Source organism: Panthera tigris, chromosome X, assembly GCF_018350195.1.
Source record: "Panthera tigris isolate Pti1 chromosome X, P.tigris_Pti1_mat1.1, whole genome shotgun sequence".
NCBI classification, from domain to species: domain Eukaryota; kingdom Metazoa; phylum Chordata; class Mammalia; order Carnivora; family Felidae; genus Panthera; species Panthera tigris.
In genome coordinates this window covers 71,150,003-71,171,567 of record NC_056677.1, presented here as the reverse complement: position 1 = coordinate 71,171,567, position 21,565 = coordinate 71,150,003, and the positions used below count along the sequence as shown (strand labels likewise).

Here is a 21,565-nt window from a genome sequence, read left to right as displayed (position 1 = left end):
AACTTCTTTGGGAATGTTATAAGGATAAGTTAAGCTCTTTCTATGAATAAATGGTTTCCTAGGCTTTTCTACTCTGCTAGTTTTACAAACTGGTCCATCAACTATTACTTCTTCTTGGGTCTTAGTGTGCTCTTAGTTATTAGTTAACACATTATTAGGTGTTAACACATATAGCATATTGTTATGGTTTTTACATATTTCCCATCACTAGATTATAAACTCCTTAAAGGCAGGAGGCATGACTTGCTCAGCTCTCCATTTCCTGTGGCACCAGCTTAGTGCTTTGAAAATGAGTATTACACAGTGAAATGTGTGTAGGCAGGAACTCAAAATATTATTTTTTTTTAAAAACAGATTTGGTTCATTTGACTTGTACATCTTCTAAAACAGCAAGAGAAGATTTAGAACCAGTTGTGCAGAAATTGTTTACTCCATATACCGAAACGGAGATAGGTAAGAGTAATAATCAACGATTTATGATAGAAAGGTAACGTAACCACTTTACCCTCTTAGATATATCATGAAGGTTTCTGCAACCTGGACTGAAATATGATGTATTCAGCAAGAGTCCTTACATATTGTAGTAGCATGAACGAACACATTCTCTCCCTAAAACTGGGAAAATATTCCACTCTATAATGGTAAAGGAAAAATACACATTTCACACACAACATGTATAATTATGTGCAAAAATACACATTTATATGTGTACATATTCACATGCATAGAAAAAAAGACTGCCTGTAAATCTCTCAGTTTCGATGGAATTATGGACTTTTATTTTTTTCCTTTTAATTTTCTTAATTTTATAGATATTACACATAAGAGTATATATTCCTTTATCAGAAAAAGTTATCATTTTTAAAAAGCTAATATAATATTAAAATATTAATTGACAAATGTAGAAATCCTTCCTAATAATTGTCTTTTAATGTGTAGCTTGCTACTGATGCGATAAATATTTAACTCTCAAAATATATATGGCACTATGCTATTTATTCATGGTGGAAAATGTTTTTCAACCACAAATTTTTTAACTTTTCTCCTCATAGGGTAGCTCTTATAGCTATGAATGGAGCAAACTTTGCTGTATTTTGTATGTAAATGATCAAAAAGTAGCCTGATGGATATTATTCATTTATATGAAGTGAGGGTGATTTTTATTATATAGGATTTGCATGTGTACTTGAATCATGACCAGTTTCCTTGCTGAGTCATATATCTTTATTTCCTTTGGATGTTATGTTTGTTCAGACAACCATTTATTTACTCCCACCTGTTGTATTTTCTTTACGTTCATCTATGCGTCTTATTTGTTTTCTTAATGCAGAGATAGTACATAGAGGGGCATTTATATTTACGTCAGTAAACTCCATTTTCAGGAACTAATATCAGTATAATTAATTAATTTCTTTTTTAGCTGCCTGAATACAATCCTGAAATCTGAAACTTTATTTCACTTTAGTTTCGAATTTAGTTTGTTTCATATTTACATTTTATATACTGGAAAGTCTCATAAATGTTTTCATTATTGTTAAAAAGTTGATTGCAAACTTATGATACATGATGATATTTCTAAACCTAATATGGAATCATGGACTAATCCTTGGCTTTAATTACTTTGCTTATAAAAACTCTGAATTTCTTCCCTCTTTCTGAAATTTTTCATAATTTTTTTGTTTTAATTTCATTGTGTGGTAGTCTCAAATAATACACTAAATTTGAATCTTGTATCATTGCTCCTCACTTTTTAAAATGCATTTAATTTTCTTTTAAAAACAACAAGCTGGGCAAATTACACATTCATTACTTAGCACTCTCTAGCCATTTTAGATTTTTAAACATTAATCTTAATGGTTAAAGTGATCCCATTTTGAAATGATGTATTGTTTAGAACCTGACTGAAATTCTTTAGAAAGAACTATGTGCTCAGAGGAGTCCTCAGGTGCACTGAGGCACTGAAAAGCTAGTTTTCACTGACACATTGTCCCTTTTTATCATCAGGATGAGGTAGTGGTCATATTTTAATTAAAATGTCAGAACAAATACTGTTGGAGTTATTGAAAATGAATCACCAGATAAAGTGAGCACTGGGCCATGGCAGGTCAAAGAGGCAAAGTCACCTGGAGAAGAGAACTCAATTCATTTTCCTGCCTAAATGAGAAGAAACTTTATGAGCAATATCAACTTTTAGTATGTTAAAAGCACATTCTTCTCTACAGCAAAAGCCCTATTTTCACAGATTAATGATCATTATTATTAAGTTTTAATTACTTGATGGTGATATGAAGCTTTATACTTTGGAGCATTGTAATTATTTTGTTTTAAAATGTGTGCCAAAGGAATAATGTTACTTGAGCTAATTTTTTCTTTTTATTTGAGTTCTACTTTCTGTTTAGTGCTATACTTCATAAATCTTTCTGAAAGCCAGCCTAGTTACCTTGCAAGGAAGTTTATTTATTGTAAAAGATAATGTTCTCTTCTCAGATATAGTACTTCTTTGCTGGTGTATCTGAAAAATTCCAGTAGGGTTGTGAATGGTATTCTCTCTTTCCTTCTCTTACTTTTTACATTTATCACCTGGAGCTCTTGACATATGTTCTGTCTTCAGAAACAGTTGTACCAGTACTTCCAAGAGCCCTAACCTCCCAGGCTCCTTTAAGAACATTAAAGATCTCAGGGCACCTGGGTGGCTCAGTCAGTTAAGCATCTGATTTCGGCTCAGGCCATGATTTACCAGTTCGTGAGTTCAAGCCCCGCATAGGGCTCTGTGCTGACAGCTCAGAGCCTGGAGCCTGCTTCGATTCTGTGTCTCCCCCTTCTCTGCCCCTCCCCCACTTGCACTCTGTCTCTCAAAAATAAATAAACATTAAAAAAATTAAAAAAAGAACATCAAAGATCTCTAAACCCTTCCCTCCTTCCAAGTCCAAAGAAATTTCAGATGTTTTATGCTTAATGAACCTGGTTGTACACGTGAGGAAATTAGGTGATTGCTCACCATTCATACCCATCTGGATTAATTCTTCCAGACTCCAGAATATTCTTCAAAGCACTGAGTGAGCAGTAGTATAACTATCCTAAATGATTTATTATTTTACTCAGGAAATTGAGATCTCTTTATGAATTGAAGCAAGAATTTCATTAGTACTATATCTTGAAATGTGTACAATGTAGTATCATTGCTGCACCATGTTCTTTCTGTTTTTCATTTGATTGTATATGGCATGTGGAATTATCTCATCCCATCTCATTCATTTCCTACCTCAAAAAAGTAAAATTCCCCTCACAGTGTTATTTTGAGGCCCATGGCTGGTAAAGATATTAGGTAATTGTTGGACTCAGAAATCAAATACCTTGTCTTAATTCCTTTTTGTATTTGTTGTGTCCAGACTAGATCACAGCTGTAACAGTCTCCTACTCTTTTGGCCTTATGCTAGTCTGCTATGTTACTAAAATAGTCTCTTCCTAAATATGGCATGTACCTATAGGTCATGTATTGCCTTTATTTGGTATGCCATTGTTGATTTTTTTTTTCTGTCTACTTTGTTCTGTACTTACCCCAGTTTAATTTGCCCAAGGTCTTATTCTAAATTACCTATTACATGTTTAGTCCTTTACACTATCTAATTGATGAAATGAGATATTACAGAAAACCAGTTCTACTCCTGGTTAGGTGATATATTCTCAGGCAAACCTCAGCAGCTTTACTATTTATTTTTGACAACTGTGTACTTCTCAACTGCATGTTATTTTTCCAGCTATCTCTCTGCCTTCTAGCTGACCTCAAAGAAAGATGAAGCAATTATATGTCTTTTTGAGGGTTTTAAGGTCAAAGCCTGATAACTCCCTTCTATCTAGAGCATTTATCTTCAGCCTATGTCAACTTTTCATCTTCCTCATGGTTCCTTCTCAGTGCTTCAATCTCTGTGAAATTCTTTCCTATAATCTATTGGAGTATTCATTTTTCCCAGCTTCTATTGGGTGAAAGCCCTTCTTTGAGCTGGAACTTTCACAGAATACAAGATAAATTCTCTTTATGTATGCTTAGAAATGGACTAGGCAATATTAAAGGAATTCCAGACTTTAGCCCACTTTTCTGCAATGCTCATGGAGTCTGGTATCACAGATCACGGGCAGTATGTTTAATTATCTTCCTGTAAGATTTAGTGAAACTAAACTTAACCAATAAATTTATTAAGAGCCATATGGTTTTAGCTGTGAAATATGAATTCCTTATATTCCTTTATTTTGTCAGTAAATAGGTTTCACCATCTATCATATGTTTACATGAAGTTAGTGATACCTTTGACTCATAGATCTTAGCATTAGGAAGGGGCATTGTAAGGAATCACTTCTTCCATTCAGAGTTTCTTCATCCTATCACACTAATAATAATGGATTATTCAAAATGAACTAGAAAAATAACATAGTTAGTATTTTTTAAATTTTTTTAACATTTATTCATATTTGAGAGACACAGTGTGACTGGGGGAGGGGCAGAGAGAGGGAGGCACAGAATCCGAAGCAGGCTCCAGGCTCTGAGCTGTCAGCACAGAGCCTGACGTGGGGCTTGAACCCACAAACCATGAGATCATGACCTGAGCTGAAGTCAGATGCTCAACCAACTGAGCCACTCAGGCACCCCTTATAACTGGTATTTTTGTAGTAGAGATATTTTAATTTTTTTTTTACATTTATCTATTTATTTTTGAGAGACAGAGATAGCACAAACAGGGGATGGGCAGAGAGAGGAGACACAGAATCTGAAGCAGGCTCCAGGCTCCAAGCTGTCAGCACAGAGCCCACCGCAGGGCTTGAACTCACAAACTGATATCATGACCTGAGCCGAAGTCGGCCGCTCAACCAACTGAGCCACCCAGGCGCCCCGTAGTAGAGATATTTTAAATTAAATATAACAAAATCCTGTTTATCCTGAATTGGGGAATTGGGCATTCTTGTTAACTGAATACTACAATTAGCTGTGAATTTCTCTACATTGATTTCCAGTTTAACAATAAGAGCTAATTAACTAGTTATACCTTTAGTATTTTCTTTATGATTCACAAGGTGCCCCATGGTCTTGGGTAATCTTTATATACATCTAAGGTTGAACCTTTTAATAAGCATATCATATTTTGATTATACCTGAAAGCAGGATTAAAATCAATTTAACAGTTGTTCATTGAGTGTCTGTTATGTGCTAGGCTCTGTATTAGGGAATATAAAACATCAGGAGCCTAAGGACTAAGTCTACTTTACCTGTGTATTTCTAGCTGCTAGCCTAATGCCTAACACACATAATAGATGCTTGCTGTTAAATGAGAGAATGTGTGCTAAAAACAACTTGAAGTCTCACATCTTTATCTTTGTTCCAATTTAATATATATGCTGTTGAAGCAAGCACTCGCAACCTTATTTTTATTTTTTGCCAGTTGCCATTGCTTCTATAATCCAGTAGGACAAAGCATCAGTGTTTTAGGATATTAATGTTTTAATCCCATATACACTATTTTTAATAGTGGCTTTATTAAGATATAATTATGAATTTATTGAGATATAATCTGCATACTATACAGTTCACACACATAAAGTGTAAAATTCAATGTTTTTAATATGTTCATCATCAAATTGTTCATACATCACCACAATTTCAGAATATGTCCATCACCTAAAATAGAAACCTCACACCCATTAGCAGTAATCCCTCACTTACTCGAATTCCCCCAGCCCTAAGTAACCACTAATCTACTTTCTGTCTCTATAGACTTGTCTCCTCTGGATATCTCACAATCCTGTATATATCATTGACTTACTGTATATAATTTTCAAGTTGGTTTGTTTATGTGAAACATAAAAAAATGTGTTATCTTCTTCATTGACATAATTTAAGGATGAATGTGATCAGAAGCACTATGATATTGCTGAGAAGAAATAATAGAAATTGAAGAGAATAGGTGTTATATCTAAGTAACATACTAGTAATCTTATTTGAGGTTGAAAAGCCATCATTGCTTGAAATATACACATGTATTAGAGTATGTGGATACAGATTTACTATTTTTTTACATACAAAGCTCTCATTTACTACACTATACAGTCATGGTTTGTTAGTAATTGGCTACATACTGTATTAAATGACATCCTTATTGTGCTTTAGATGTGACTAAAATTTATGTCTACATTTAGAAAATGAAGAAGATGAGAAACCAAGACTTTTGTGGGCTCTTTACTTCAATATGAGAGATTCTTCAGATGTCAGCAGGAACTCTTATAATGATTTACCATCCAACATTTATGTCTGCTCTGGCCCAGACTGTGGTTTAGGAAATGATAATGCGGTCAAACAGGTAAGGCTGTTGGTGTTTCTCTGTTTTGTGTTAAAAACTTGGTGTGGTAGGGACAGTAAGTTGTTTTTTCCTCTGGGATGTGAGAAAAAAGACTATAAAAGCATCTCTGTCATTTAATACTACCTCTGTAATTTGCCCCCAAACTTTTTCCTATGAATGACAAAGTTTCTTTAAATATACTTGAAATATAGTATTCAATATTTTCACATTCTTGACTACAATAATGAATTGCAAGAAAGAATTTAGGAGTTCCATTGTGGGAATAAGGATGGAAGATGTTAGAAATACAGATTCTGAAAAATGAATTTATAATGCCAGTTTTCCAAAGAAATTTTGCTTCTAATTTAAACTGTTGGCCTCTTGTTATTTTGAAATACATGAACCGTTTTTCTTTGTTAACTTCTGAGTCATTTCAAAAGGAGTATAACTAAGTCAGTAAGTAATTGCATACAAAATGTAATTTTTAAATGGTCTTAACCCATTTTTTTTTATTTTGGAAAAGATCATGTAACTTAGTTTCTCACAGTTAACATGATTCCTTTAATGTTTTGACACAAGCTGGTGTTCCAAAAGCTACTGTCATAGCTGCTGAGGAATATGCTAAATCAAGGTGGAATTTTGTGACAGCACTTCTGGACAAGGCTATGAACTGGTATAGCGCAGGCTGAGAAAAGCTGCTAAGAGTGAACTATGATTCCATTCAGATGAAGATCTATGTGCATATATAAATACATTTCTCTGCACTTGACAGGAAAAGAACAGAAAATATATTTTTTGAGGCACAAGTCTACACTTTTCACAGATATAGTTGGCATATCTATTGAATCAATAAATGGATAATTTAACATTGTTTTAAGACCACAGATAGAATTTTCAATCCTACTAGTGGCAGGGATCTCATAGGAGCAAATGGCTTCATTGACCCTTTAATTTTTAGTCACAATGGCAAGGCCATGACCCCATGCATCTGTAGTTTTTGCCACATTCTTTGTTTCTCATCTTCAAAGTCAAATGGTGATCCTGGATAATCCTATTCAGCCAGTGATATCAAAAGTGGGAAGTTCTCTATCATTCATTCTATTAGTTTAATAGGAACCCAAGATGGTTCCAGTTCTGCATTTATGGCTTAAAATGACCAAGGCATTTTTGCTTTGATGTTCCAATTTTTTCTGAGCAGAAATTGCCAACATGTTTTCAGCCAGATAGCTTAGGTCATTTTTATTACTGAGTGAACTTTAATGTTTTTTTAGCCAAAATGGAAGGCATTTTACATAACGGCTTATTATACAAGTGCTAATGTAATCTAAACTATCAGCTAAAAGATTATAATTAAAGAATAATTTTGTTATGAAGTAACTTGCTTCCTCAGAAGATACACTTCAATGTTATAATAATAAAAAACAATAATAATGCTACTTCTGGCACTAATTATATGCTATTAAATATGAATAGTTTTAATTGTTATATACCTTTAGCCTCACATCACTTTGGGGAGAAGTAATACCTACTTTAAAGGGCATCAGTAATAATATTTATAAATAGCTAGTGTATTCAGATAAACTATTCTAATTCCAGTATTTCATCATATGTTTAACCCACTCATTAATTGATTACTTTTGTTTTCTAAATTGTCTATAAAAGCTCTTAGAACATCACCTAAGGCTTTAGGCTATATACCAAACATAAGCACCAGCAGATTCCCTTTTTTACAAATAAAATGCTTTATTTTACCTGTTAGCAAGTTTGCATCTGCTTTTCTTATTTGTAAATGTATAGATGTTGAATAGCATAGTCTTATCACCCTTGTGTTCATATGGAACTATTTATGATTTGAAAACATACTAAAAATATAAAGTGATCTCTGTTTAATACAAGTTAAAGTGTGCAAGAGCACACTAAGACATTCTCTATTATCACCACAATGATGCTAGCCCAAGTGATAATTGTGATTCTTTCTGTGAAAGAAAGAATCTGGTTTTTCTTATAGTTTGTTACTTCAATTTTTTTTTCTGAAAATGACATATGATATCTCTTTTCTTAATACAAGTAGTGTCTCATTTATCCACACATACTGATGAGCAGACTGGTCTATTGTTCTCTACTCCCAAGATCATTGATAGCTCTCCTCCTTCAGGAGCCCCCATCCCCTAGGAAGTGCCACTACCATGAGAACAAGAATAATTATATAGTACTGTATACTTTGTATTATATTTCAAGTGTAAAATGGTTTAAATTAGCTGATGTGGGCAGCCTAAAACCACCATTTAGAATGTTGTCTTTATGGCATATTAGCAATTTGTTTATGACTTTTGGTACAGAATTTGTAAGTTGAAGTTTATAGTTTTATAGATCATATGGCCTATCAAGTTGCTCACATATTGCATTATCCTTCACTTTCTCATGCCATTGAGGGAGAGGGCGATTTTAGGTGTCACATTTTGTAAAGCCACCATTCATTGAGCATTTTCTGTGTACCATCATATATATATTATTTCATTTGGTCCTCACAACCATATGAGTATCTGTGACATGGCCATTTTACAGATGAGGAAACTAAGACCCAACAGGGGCTAAATAACTTGTCCAAAGATCACATAGCTGGTAATTTGTGAGCCAAAACTTAAACTCAAGTCTGTTGGACCCCAGTGCTTGTACATTCATCTAGTGTGCTGTGCTACTTTCATCTTGTTAATGTGGATACATTATTCTAAATACATTAAACTGCTAGATTGACATTTTTTTATGTTTTGTGCAGATGTGTGTTAAATAAACATAAGAATGTCTTCAATAACTCAGTGTGTCCTTTCTATACTTCCCAGTATAAAGAAGCCGAGTCATCACATAATTATGCCTTTTTAATGTCTTTAGCCACCTGAAACTACCCTTTAAGCTAACTTTTGGCTTAAAAAGGGCAAGAAGGATTTAAAAGCTAACAATTCACTATGAATTAGCCTCTTTATGACAACTCTCACAATCGAGGCTTAGTTAGCAAATAAAATGCAGCAGACCAAGAAGCATTAGATAGACCTTCCAGAACATGGCAGTTGACCCTTAGAGGTTCCAGCAATTAGAGGAAAGACTGTAAGGGCTGGAGGCTGGCCGTAGGAAATTGGCATTAGTGAGGGCCAGTGGCAGATGGGCTGATGGTGAGAGTTGCACCAGCAGGTAGAACACAAATAAGGGTGGTGCCTGCGATTGGTTGGCAATTCTAGGAGACAGAATGTGACAAGGATATATGGAAAGAGAGGGTGGGATCCAGCCACAGGGCCTGAGGTCCAGGGGAAAATGTATCCTATAGGGAGGTAACAAAAGGGAGACAAGGTGTGAGAGAGATACAGAGGAACTGGAGTAGAAGTAAAGAAGTAGTATTAAGTATTATATTCAACATTCCTACAATATACAGTTTTTAAAATTTTTCAGTTTGTTAAAAAATGTATATTGGGATTCTATTCCACACCAGGAATAGTTGAATGAAACCCAGTCCTTCTCATCCCTGGAGGAATCACTGTCTACTAAGGAGAAGAACATGTAAACAAATGACAGTGCAGTGCAGTATATGCAATAATAGAATAATGTCAAAGTTCAAAAATAAAACAGAGGAGCCATGAGCTCTATTTAGGAGTCAAAGAACTTTACATAGAGAGATATAAAAGATGAGTAGCAATTCCCCATACAAATGGAAGATAATTGAAACATTCCAACATCTACACCAATCCAGGATATAAACATCATGGTGTGTTTAAGGCAGCACCCATAGATAGGTATTAGTGAAGCAAAAGGTCTGAAAGGTGAAAACGAGATTAAATAAATGATAAGGCCAGAGAAGTAGGCCTGTAGAGTTTTGTATGCCATAACAAGGATCTTGGATTTTTATCTTGTTAGAAGTGTGGAGTCATTGAAATGTTTTAAGCCAGAAAATGGCATAAACAGAATTTCATTTCCATAGACCCTTCTGAAGGCAGCATAGAGATGGATTACCTGAGGGAACCCTCAAGGCAAGGTGACCAGTCCGGTTCTGAGATATTGCTATTGTCTAATGGAAAGAAAATGTATGCCTGGGCTATGGCTAGAGGGAAGGAAAAAAATGGAGTCAAGAAGTAGGAAAGAAGATTGTCATGATTTAGTCATTGATTGCATGCAGAGAGTGAAAGGAAGTGAGGGGGAGAGAGAAGTTCTATAGAAAGACAAGGTTGAGATAAAAGACAAAAAGACCATGAGAGGAACTGAATTGTGAGATGGAAGCTCTGACTGACCTCAGTCCTCCTACTTCTAGGTGCTAAGTGTCTCCAGCAAACATAATGGTAAGTTCCTGGAGTAGGGAATGAAGCAGGCATCTCAAATATTTCATTTCAAAATAGTCATCGTAAAATGACATATCCAAAAATAGTACCCTTGAACCATACTCAAGAAAGAAGGAAACTTTTTCTCACCATCTCTTCTTTCAACTTCACATCAAAGCTCAAAAGTTTCTATTTACTGTCCTTCCACCCATTCACAAGGAATGTCAATTTTAATTACCTAATGCAGGAGTCTACCAACTGTAGATAGCCAGATGGTAAATAGTTTAGATTTTGCAATCCCTGTCATCCCTTTGGCATCTACTCAACCCTGCCATTGCAGTGCAAAAACAGCTATAGAAAATAGACAAATGAATGAGAGTGGCTGTGTTCCAATAAAACTTTATTTACAAAAAAACAGGCTGGATTTGACCTGTGGGCCATAGTTGTCAACTTCTGGCCTAATGAATGACTTTGTGTGCATGTCAGGAAGAAGGATTGAAGCAGTACAGAAAGACATTGTAGCCTTTAAAACAAACATATATCTTAAAACCATTTAATGGCTTTTGTTTACCAATAGGATAGAGTGCAAGCTCTCTAGTATCGCAGGGACCCTGATCTACCAATGAGTTGTATTCATCTAAACAAAAGAGCTATTCATGTTTTCTGCCCATTTCTTCACTGGGTTATTTGTTTTTCGGGTGTGGAGTTTGGCGAGTTCTTTATAGATTTTGGATACTAGCCCTTTGTTCGATATGTCATTTGCAAATATCTTTTCCCATTCTGTTGGTTGCCTTTTAGTTTTGTTGATTGTTTCCTTTGCAGTGCAGAAGCTTTTTATCTTCGTGAGGTCCCAATAGTTCATTCTTTATGCTAAGTGAAATAGGTCATACAGAGAAAGACAGATACCATATGTTTTCACTCTTATGTGGATCCTGAGAAACTTAACAGAAGACCATGGGGAAGGGGAAGAAAAAAAAAGAGAGGGAGGGAGCCAAACCATAAGAGACTCTTAAAAACTGAGAATAAACTGAGGGTTGATGGGGGGTGGGAGGGAGGGGAGGGTGGGTAGTGGGCATTGAGGAGGGCACCTGTTGAGAGGAGCACTGGGTGTTGTATGGAAGCCAACTTGACAATAAATTTCATATTTTAAAAAAGGTGTATTCATCTAAATAGAAGTAGGGATATGTTTAGAATAGAATAGCAATGTTTCTTGTCACATTTACTTTCACGTGTGTATGTATTTGTCATTAATTAAGATCACATTCACTTTCTTATTCTCTTACCCTGCCAGACTAAGCTCAGCTTAAATCTTGACGTTTTAACTTAAGTTATTATTAATAACAGTGATAACAGCTACCATATGTAGAGGCTTAGTTAGTCTCGGCCATTTTTTACATTTGTCTGTCCTTTTACAGACAAGGAAAGCAAGGCTCAGGAGTTAACTAAGCATTCCCCCAAATTGCATTGCTACTAAGTGGCAGAGACAGCATTTGCACATGGCTATCTATTCAGAGACCATGATCTTGAACACTGTGTTATACTCCTTAAAGCCCGGGGGAAGGTCAATTATCCCAGAAAAGCAAATACTTGAGCAAATAATGAAGATTTTTCTTGATTTTAAAAGTGACTCATTAAAATTATATGCTAAATTTGTACAGCTATTGGGAAATTACATAAAGAATACTAAGGGAAATTGAATTTGTACTGACATGAAGAATGAATGTCCTTAAATTCTCAGCTATCTAACACTTGATAATCTTTTTTAAATTTTTTTAATTTTTTTTTTATTTTTTTGAAATTGATGGTCAAATTGGTTTCCATACAACACCCAGTACTCATCCCAACAGGTGCCCTCCTCAATGCCCACTACCCACCCTCCCCTCCCTCCCACCCCACATCAACCCTCAGTTTATTCTCAGTTTTTACAGTCTCTTATGGTTTGGCTCCCTCCCTCTCTAGCCTTTTTTTTTCCATCCCCTCCCCCATGGTCTTCTGTTAAGTTTCTCAGGATCCACATAAGAGTGAAAACATATGGTATCTGTCTTTCTCTGTATGACTTATTTCAGTTAGTATAACACTCTCCAGTTCCATCCACCTTGCTACAAAAGGCCATATTTCATGGTTTCTCATTGCCAAGTAGTATTCCATTGTGTATATAAACCACAATTTCTTTATCCATTCATCAGTTGATGGACATTTGGGCTCTTTCCATAGTATGGCTATTGTTGAAAGAGCTGCTATAAACATTGGGGTACAAGTGCCCCTATGCATCAGCACTTCTGTATCCCTTGGATAAATTCCTAGAAGTGCTATTGCTGGGCCATAGGGTACATCTATTTTTAATTTTTTCAGGAACCCCCACACTGTTTTCCAGAGCGGCTGCACCAGTTTGCATTCCCACCAACAGTTCAAGAGGGTTCCTGTTTCTCCACATCCTCTCCAGCATGTATAGTCTCCTGATTTATTCATTTTAGCCACTCTGACTGGCGTGAGGTGGTATCTGATTCTGGTTTTGATTTGTATTTCCTTGATGAGGAGTGATGGACATTGAGCATCTTTTGATGTGCCTGTTGGCCATCTGGATGTCTTCTTTAGAGAAGTGTCTATTCATGTTTTCTGCCCATTTCTTCACTGGATTATTTGGTTTTTGGGTGTGGAGTTTGGTGAGTTCTTTATAGATTTTGGATACTAGCCCTTTGTCTGATATGTCATTTGCAAATATCTTTTCCCATTCCGTTGGTTGCCTTTTAGTTTTGTTGATTGTTTCCTTTTCAGTGCAGAAGCTTTTTATCTTCATGAGGTCCCAAGACTTCATTTTTGCTTTTAATTCCCTTTCTTTGGGGATGTGTCAAGTAAGAAATTGCTGCGGCTGAGGTCAGAGAGGTTTTTCCTGCTTTCTCCTCTAGGATTTTGATGGTTTCCTGTCTCACATTCAGGTGCTTCATCCATTTTGAGTTTATTTTTGTGAATGGTGTAAGAAAGTGGTCTAGTTTCATTCTTCTGCATGTTGCTGTCCAGTTCTCCCAGCACCATTTGTTAAAGAGACTATCTTTTTTCCAGTGGATATTCTTTCCTGCTTTGTGAAAGATTTGTTGGCCATATTTTTGTGGGCCCAATTTTGGAGTCTCTATTCTATTCCATTGGTCAATGTGTCTGTTTTTCTGACAATACCATGCTGCCTTGATGATTACAGCTTTGTAGTAGAGGCTAAAGTCTGGGATTGTGATGTCTCCAGCTTTGGTCTTCTTCTTCAATATTACTTTGGCTATTCGGGGTCTTTTGTGGTTCCATACAAATTTTAGGATTGCTTATTCTAGCTTCAAGAAGAATGCTGATGCAATTTTGATTGGGATTGCACTGAATGTGTAGATAACTTTGGGTAGTATTGACATTTTCACAATATTTTTTCTTCCAATCCATGAGCACGGAATGTTTTTCCATTTCTTTATATCTTCTTCAATTTCCTTCATAAAATTTCTATAGTTTTCAGCATACAGATCTTTTACATCTTTGGTTAGGTTTATTCCTAGGTATTTTATGATTCTTGGTGCAATTGTGAATGGGATCAGTGTCTTTATTTGTCTGTTGCTTCATTATTAGTGTAATGCAACTGATTTCTGTACATTGATTTTGTATTCTGCGACTTTGCTGAATTCATGTATCAGTTCTAGCAGACTTTTGGTGCAGTCTATCGGGCTTTCCATGTAAAATATCATGTCATCTGCAAAAAGTGAAAACTTGACTTCACCTTTGCCAATTTTGATGGCTTTGATTTCCTTTTGTTGTGCGATTGCTGATGCTAGAACTTCCAACACTATGTTAAACAACAGCGGTGAGAGTGGACATCCCTGTCGTGTTCCTGATCTCAGGGTGAAAGCTCTCGGTTTCTACCCATTGAGTACGATATTAGCTGTGGGCTTTTCATAAATGGCTTTTATGATGTTTGAGTGTGTTCCTTCTATACCGACTTTCTTGAGGGATTTTATCAAGAAAGGATGCTGAATTTTGTCAAATGCTTTTTCTGCATCGATTGACAGGATCATATGGTTCTTGTCTTTTATTAATGTGATGTATCATATTGATTGATTTGTGAATTTTGAACCATCCCTGCAGCCCAGGAATGAATCCAATTTGTTCATGGTGAATAATTCTTTTTATATGCTGTTGAATTCTATTCGCTAGTATCTTATTGAGAATTTTTGCATCCATATTCATCAGGGATATTGGCCTGTAGTTCTGATTTTTTTTGCTGGGTCTCTGTCTGGTTTAGGAATCAAAGTAATGCTGGATTCATAGAATGAGTCTGGAAGTTTTCCTTCCCTTTCTGTTGTTTGGAACAGCTTCAGAAGGATAAGTATTATCTCTGCTTTAAATGCCTGGTAGAATTCCCCTGGGAAGCCATCTGATCCTGGACTCTTATTTGTTGGGAGATTTTCAATAACGGATTCAATTTCTTCATTGGTTATGGGTCTGTTCAAGTTTTCTATTTCCTCCTGATTGAGTTTTGGAAGTGTGTGGGTGCCTAGGAATTTGTCCATTTCTTCCAGGTTGTCCAGTTTGTTGGCATATAATTTTTCCTAGTGTTCCCTGATAATTGCTTGTATTTCTGAGGGATTGGTTGTCATAATTCCATTTTCATTCATGATTTTATCCATTTGGGTCATCTCCATTTTCTTTTTGTGAAGCCTGGCTAGAGGTTTATCAATTTTGTTTATTTTTTCAAAAAAACAACTCTTGGTTTCATTGATCTGCTCTACATTATTTGTCTTCTTTTGCTGGGTTTGGGGTGTCTTTGCTGTTCTGCTTCTATTTCCTTTAGGTGTGCTGTAAAGTTTTTATTTGAGTTTTTTCTTGATTCTTGAGATAGGCCTGGATTGCAATGTATTTTCCTCTCAGGACTGCCTTCACTGCATCCCAAAGCTTTTGGGTTCTTGTATTTTCATTTTCATTTTTTTCCATGTATTTTTTTAATATCGTCTAATTGCCTGGTTGACCCATTCCTTCTTTAGTAGGGTGTTCTTTAACCTCCATGCTTTTGGAGGTTTTCCAGACTTTTTCCTGTGGTTCATTTCAAGTTTCATAGCATTTTGGTCTGAAAGTGTGCATGGTATGATTTCAATTTTTGTATACTTATGAACGGCTCTTTTGTGACCCAGTATGTGATCTATCTTGGAGAACGTTCCAATATGTACTCAAGAAGAAAGTATATTCTGTTGCTTTGAGATGCAGAGTTCTAAATATATCTGTCAAGTCCCTCTGATCCAGTGTATCATTCAGGGCCCTTGTTTCTTTATTGACCCTGTGTCTAGATGATCTATCCATTGCTGCAAGTGGGGTATTAAAGTCCCCTGCAATTACCACAGTCTTATCAATAACGTTGCTTATGTTCGTAATTAATTATTTTATATATTTGGGGGCTCCTGTATTCGGCTCATAGACATTTATAATTATTAGCTCTTTCTGATGGATAGACCCTGTAATTATTTTGTAATGCCTTTTTTCATCTCTTGTTGCAGCCTTTAATTTAAAGTCTAGTTTGTCTGGTATAAATATGGCTGCTCCAGCTTTCTTTTGACTTCCAGTAGCATGATAGATAGTTCTCCATCCCCTGACTTTCAATCTGAAGGTGTCCTCAGGTCTAAAATGAGTCTCTTGTAGACAGCAAATAGATGGGTCTTGGTTTTGGTTTTTTTTTTTTTTTTTTTTTTTCCATTCTGATACCCTATGTCTTTTGTTTGGAGCATTTAGTCCATTTATATTCAGTGTTATTATTGAAAGATAAGGGTTTAGAGTCATTGTGATGTCTGTAGCTTTCATGCTTATAGTGAGGTCTCTGGTACTTTGTGGTCCTTGCAACATTTAACTCACAGAATCCCTCTTAGGATCCCTTGTGGGGCTGGTTTAATGGTGATGAATTCCTTCAGTTTTTGTTTGTTTGGGAAGACCTTTATATCTCCTTATATTCTGAATGACAGACTTGCTGGAAAGGGTTCTTGGCTGCATATGTTTTCTGTTCATCACATTGAAGGTTTCCTGACATTCCTTTCTGGCCTGCCAATTTTCAGTAGATAGGTGTGCCACTACTCTTAGGGTCTCCCTTTGTAAGTTAGATCCTGTTTCTCCCTAGCTGCTTTCAGAATTTTTTCTTTACCCTTGTGTTTTGCCAGTTTCACTATGATATGTCACGCAGAAGATCAATTCAAGTTATGTCTGAAGGGAGTTCTCTGCCTCTTGGATTTCAATGCCTTTTTCCTTCCCCAGATAAGGGAAGTTCTCAGCTCTGATTTGTTCAAGTACACCTTCAGCCCCTTTCTCTCTCTCTTCCTCTTCTGGAATTCCTATTATATGGATATTGTTGTGCTTGATTACATCACTTAGTTCTCTAATTCTCCCCTCATTCTCCTGGATTTTTTTTCTCTCTTTCTCAGCTTCCTCTTTGTCCATAATTTTATCTTCTAATTCACCTATTCTTTCCTCTGCCTCTTCAATCCGTGCTGTGGTCACCTCCATTTTATTTTGCACCTCACTTACAGCATTTTTTAGCTCCTTATGACTATTTCTTAGTCCCTTGATCTCTGTAGCAATAGATTCTCTGCTGTCCTCTATGCTTTTTTCAAGCCCAGCAATTAATTTTATGACTATTATTCTAAATTCTTGTTCCGTTGTATTGCTTAAATCGTTTTTGATCAATTCATTAGCTGTTGCTACTTCCTGGAGTTTCTTTTGAGGTGTATTCTTCCGTTTTGTCATTTTGGGTAGTCTCTGAGGTGGCTCCAAACTGCAGGGAACTTCCCCTGTGCTGTCCAGAGTAACTTGTGTTGGTGGGCGAGGCCACAGTCATACCTGATGTCTGTCCTCAGCCCACCACTGGGGCCATAGTCAGATTGGTGTGTACCTTATCTTCCCCTCTTCCAGGAGCAGGACTCACTGTGGAGTGGTGTGGCCCCTTTCTGGGCTACTTGCACACTGCCAGGCTTGTGGTGCTGCTTTGATGGGATCTGGCATATTAGCCGGGGTGGATCTGCAAGGTGCACAGGGGAGGGAGGGGTAGGTTAGCTCACTTTGCCTGTGGTGGTCTCCTGTTGGAGGGGCCCTGCAGCACTGGGAGGGAGGCAGGCCCCTGGGAGGGATGGATCCACTGAAGCACAGTGTTGGATATTTGTAAGGTGCAAGTTCGGTGATGGGAACTGGTTCCCTTTGGAATTTTGGCTGGGGGGATGAACACTTGATAATCTGGTCAAGTACTGATAATACATGAAGGGTGGTCCTGAAAGCTTGCATAGAATTGGAGGAAAGTCATGAAATTCTGAAAGTGGATTTTAAAAGATAGTGTATACTTGATAAAGTTTTGTAACAAAGAAATTTTCAAGGGTGATACCTTCATTTTTAAAATAATTTCAGAAAGTCATATACATTTTAAGCTGATAACCAAAAACTATCATGTCCTTTCTTCCCTGTCCAGGCTGAAACACTTTTCCAGCAAATCTGCCCCAACGAAGACTTCTGTCCACCCCCACCAAATCCTGAAGACATTGTCATTGATGGGGACAGTTTACAATCAGAGGCTTCAGAATCTAGTTTCATACCAGAAGCGAACTCAGAGACTCCCCAGGAAAGCAGAAGTCTGGGAAACCCAGAGCAGTCCTCTCAATAATGGATATACACCAAACTATACACGCACTTTGAAAATTCCTCCTGGCCTCAGAGTCTTTTTCATGGAAGAAATGTTTGAAAAATGTTAGAAAACAGCAGCCAGTTGACATACATTATTACCAAGAAAACAGGGCATAGAAATCCAAAAGGGGATTTTCCTGAAAGAGGACATTGCAAGAGCACAAAATACTTGTAAACCACATTGGCTTGCCTACTTTAAGATAATACACCTGTGGAATAAGCAGATGAATATAAATGGATTGATTTCCAGGAATATAGCTGTGGATATGAAAGTGATCCTATGCATTGTTAATAATTCTGTGGTATTAGGAAAGCTTTTGCTTATCACTTTGGATCTTTGATTGAAATCCACATCTTCAGAATCCAGTCACGTATTTCCTGTGATTATTTTAATTCTATTTTCTTTATGGATATAAGCATGATGGCACCAATGATAAAAGCACATGTAAATGTAATTGAGGAGAGCTAAAATATCCTGATATAGGCAGGAGCCTGTTTGGAATAGAGGTTTGGTTTGTTTTCTATCTTGAGAATTATTGAAAACTCCAATATTAAGGTATACATTTTTACAAACAAATCATGAGTCCATTTACTCAACATTTTTTAATGTTAGTAGTGCTATTTGTATGTGAATCATTTGCACACTAGGAAAGCTTATAGGACTGAAGTCATGGAAAGAAAGATTTGGATATTCTCATCAGTATGTGGAAATTCTGTCTAGTCAAGTAATTAGAACCTAATTGTATATGGACCCAGTTTAGTCCTAGCTATACTACTGATGAGATTAGACAAATTGTTTATTTTGTCTAAAAATAGGGCTCACTTTCTCCATATGTAAGATAGAAATAGTAACACTCTCCCTACCTTAGGAGGATGATTTTGAAGATAAATGCAGTGCAAACCTTAAAATGATTTTTGGGGGTTGGGGGGAATGTTGTTTTCCCCTTGACTTGAAGGTGAATATCAAAAATCTCATGCAGCAAATTGTTTGCTGTCAACTCCCCCAACACAGTAGATCACAGTGTTTTTATTGCATTAAGCTTTTAAAATAAAACTATTTCCTAAATTAGTATTTTATAGTCTATAGACCATAAAACATAGTAACATGGAATTTTGGTTTTGAATCTTAATAAGGAAAGCACTGTATAAATTATTCATATTCCTTTTCTGGTAGGTAAACCTAAAACCACTAAAGACTCAATACAATATGACAATTGGTAAACCCTAATATACACTTAACATAAAAATGTTAGGGTTGTACATAGCCAGCAAACCTAGTTACAATGACCATGACAATTTAAAATTTTTCCAGATGCCAAGCTCTGATGATGTGCTTTATTTGAGCAATAGTTTAGACTTAATTTGTTTCGATAATTAAATACATAAAATGTTTATTGTGCATTCTGGCCTATATTGCCAATCAGAGAGCCATAGCTATAGTAGAAATCATGTAGTTCTTACTTCAGTTGCAGTGGGGCTATGAGCTCTTCAGGTCACAGACTCCTAAGAAATGGAAAGAACCAAGGAATGTAGCCCTTGCCTCACCTTTCCAATCCCCTGTAGATACAACTGAATCCAGGTGAAAGGAAAACCTTCCCAGCCTCTCAGGCTGCTCTTAACTGCTCTGCCCATTGTACAGCCCATCTCCTATCTCTTTGGACCCTTCTGTGTCTCTCTTCCCCTTTTATATTATCATACAAATCAGGGATAGTGGAATCACATTATAATATCTTTTGTTAATAGATTCAGATCTTAAATCATGTTTCCCAAAACCCAACTTATGCCATGGTCTAAATGCACAATACATACCTAGAAGCACCAGGTATTGGCCCTGCCCCTCAATACCAGCAATATGAAAGGTCCCACTGTATAAAAGTATTGAGTCTGAATACACTGGCACCAATTAAAATACTGTACTTTGTTACAGTCTAAGAGTTAAGGCCTCTTGAATGCAGCATACATATTTATGTAAACAATCAGAGTAGGCTCAGAATAATAACTAGAAAATTACGATAGCTTTACTGCAGCTATCTATATGTAGACAAGGAGATATTTTGTGGTCTCATGGCCCAACCCATATTGTACCCTATTTTATCCATTAGCCATCCTCATAATCTCTTCCAGGTTATTTATTAAATACTATTGAAATATTTAAAAGTTCCTAAATATGATTAGTGGTGACTAAAATATTACACAACCATTTAAAACATTTTAATAGAGAATCTTAAATATTTCCTGTTGCCTCAGAATGTAATAGAAATTATTCTAAGAGCTTTCTTTTCGGCTGTCTTAAGTACTGCAAATAAATTTTTTTATAGTTTTAAAACAGAAAAAACTTTTTGGTTTTGTTGTAGAATCATAAGCCTGAAGTTATATAAATAAAGTTAACATGTTATATGCAATACAGAAGTTTCAGTAGCTAATTTAAAATGCTGAACATTATTGTCAAAGAATTTTGATTCATATGTTTAAAATGTTTAGTTATGCATGCTTTTTTAACCAAACATGGTAATACCACTCAGTTTAGTGATTATGAAAGCCAATTACCCTGTGTTGCTACTGTGTCTTTGTCTGGTTGGTATGCCTATCCAGAAAAGCAGATAGGTAGGTAGGTAGGTAGATAGGTAGATAGACACTATAAATTTAGGTATTTTTCTATAGGAAAACTGAATTACAATTTTTCCCATCTCCAGTGATACTTAGTTGCCTGTAGTAAAATGGCCACGTTAATAGTTAACTTCTAGAATGGTAGTTTCTGAGATTGGCAGCCTTTTATCTAAAATAATGACCATGCTAATGATTAACTTCTGTCACAGCTGTACTTACCAAAAAGGCAGCCCTTTGTCTAAAGTCCTAAAGATCTCAAAAAATTTTGTTGAAATTTGATTGCTAAGTAGTATTGATCCTTCAAAGCAATAATTAAATAATTTTCTTACAAGTAAGTTATTTACTGCTATTGGTATTGAGTGATCTATCTCTACTCCTGGGCAATTTTCTTATATGCACTTCAAAAGCATAAATATGATTATTCATAATTTTCACACAGTAACAGTAAAGTTTTCAGAGGAAGTAAAATCTGTTTTGATGCCTTTCAGGCATGGTTTCCTAGTTTTCAACATTAAAATTTTGCGTGTATGCCAAGAAATTAAAGATTGTCTTGGAACTGATTTGTTGGTATCAGTCTACTATTTAAGCAATTAATTATCCAGCTGTATACTTGGTTTTGTTTCTAAGCACTTGAGAAAGGCAATCAAATGATACATG

General features: G+C 35.9%; 1 protein-coding gene across 2 annotated transcripts in view; it reads left to right on the top strand.

Annotated features, from left to right (window-relative positions):
* Positions 1-20,539, top strand: part of CHM (CHM Rab escort protein) — a 227,591-nt gene extending 207,052 nt beyond the window's left edge. For both annotated transcript variants that reach the window (XM_007093297.3, XM_042974113.1), the window contains 3 exons: positions 355-453; positions 6,187-6,347; positions 18,090-20,539. In XM_007093297.3, the coding sequence (XP_007093359.2) occupies positions 355-453; positions 6,187-6,347; positions 18,090-18,281 (452 nt within the window). In that variant the 3' untranslated portion in view covers positions 18,282-20,539. The remainder of the gene's footprint in view (positions 1-354; positions 454-6,186; positions 6,348-18,089) is intronic.
* Positions 20,540-21,565: the final 1,026 nt, after the last annotated feature.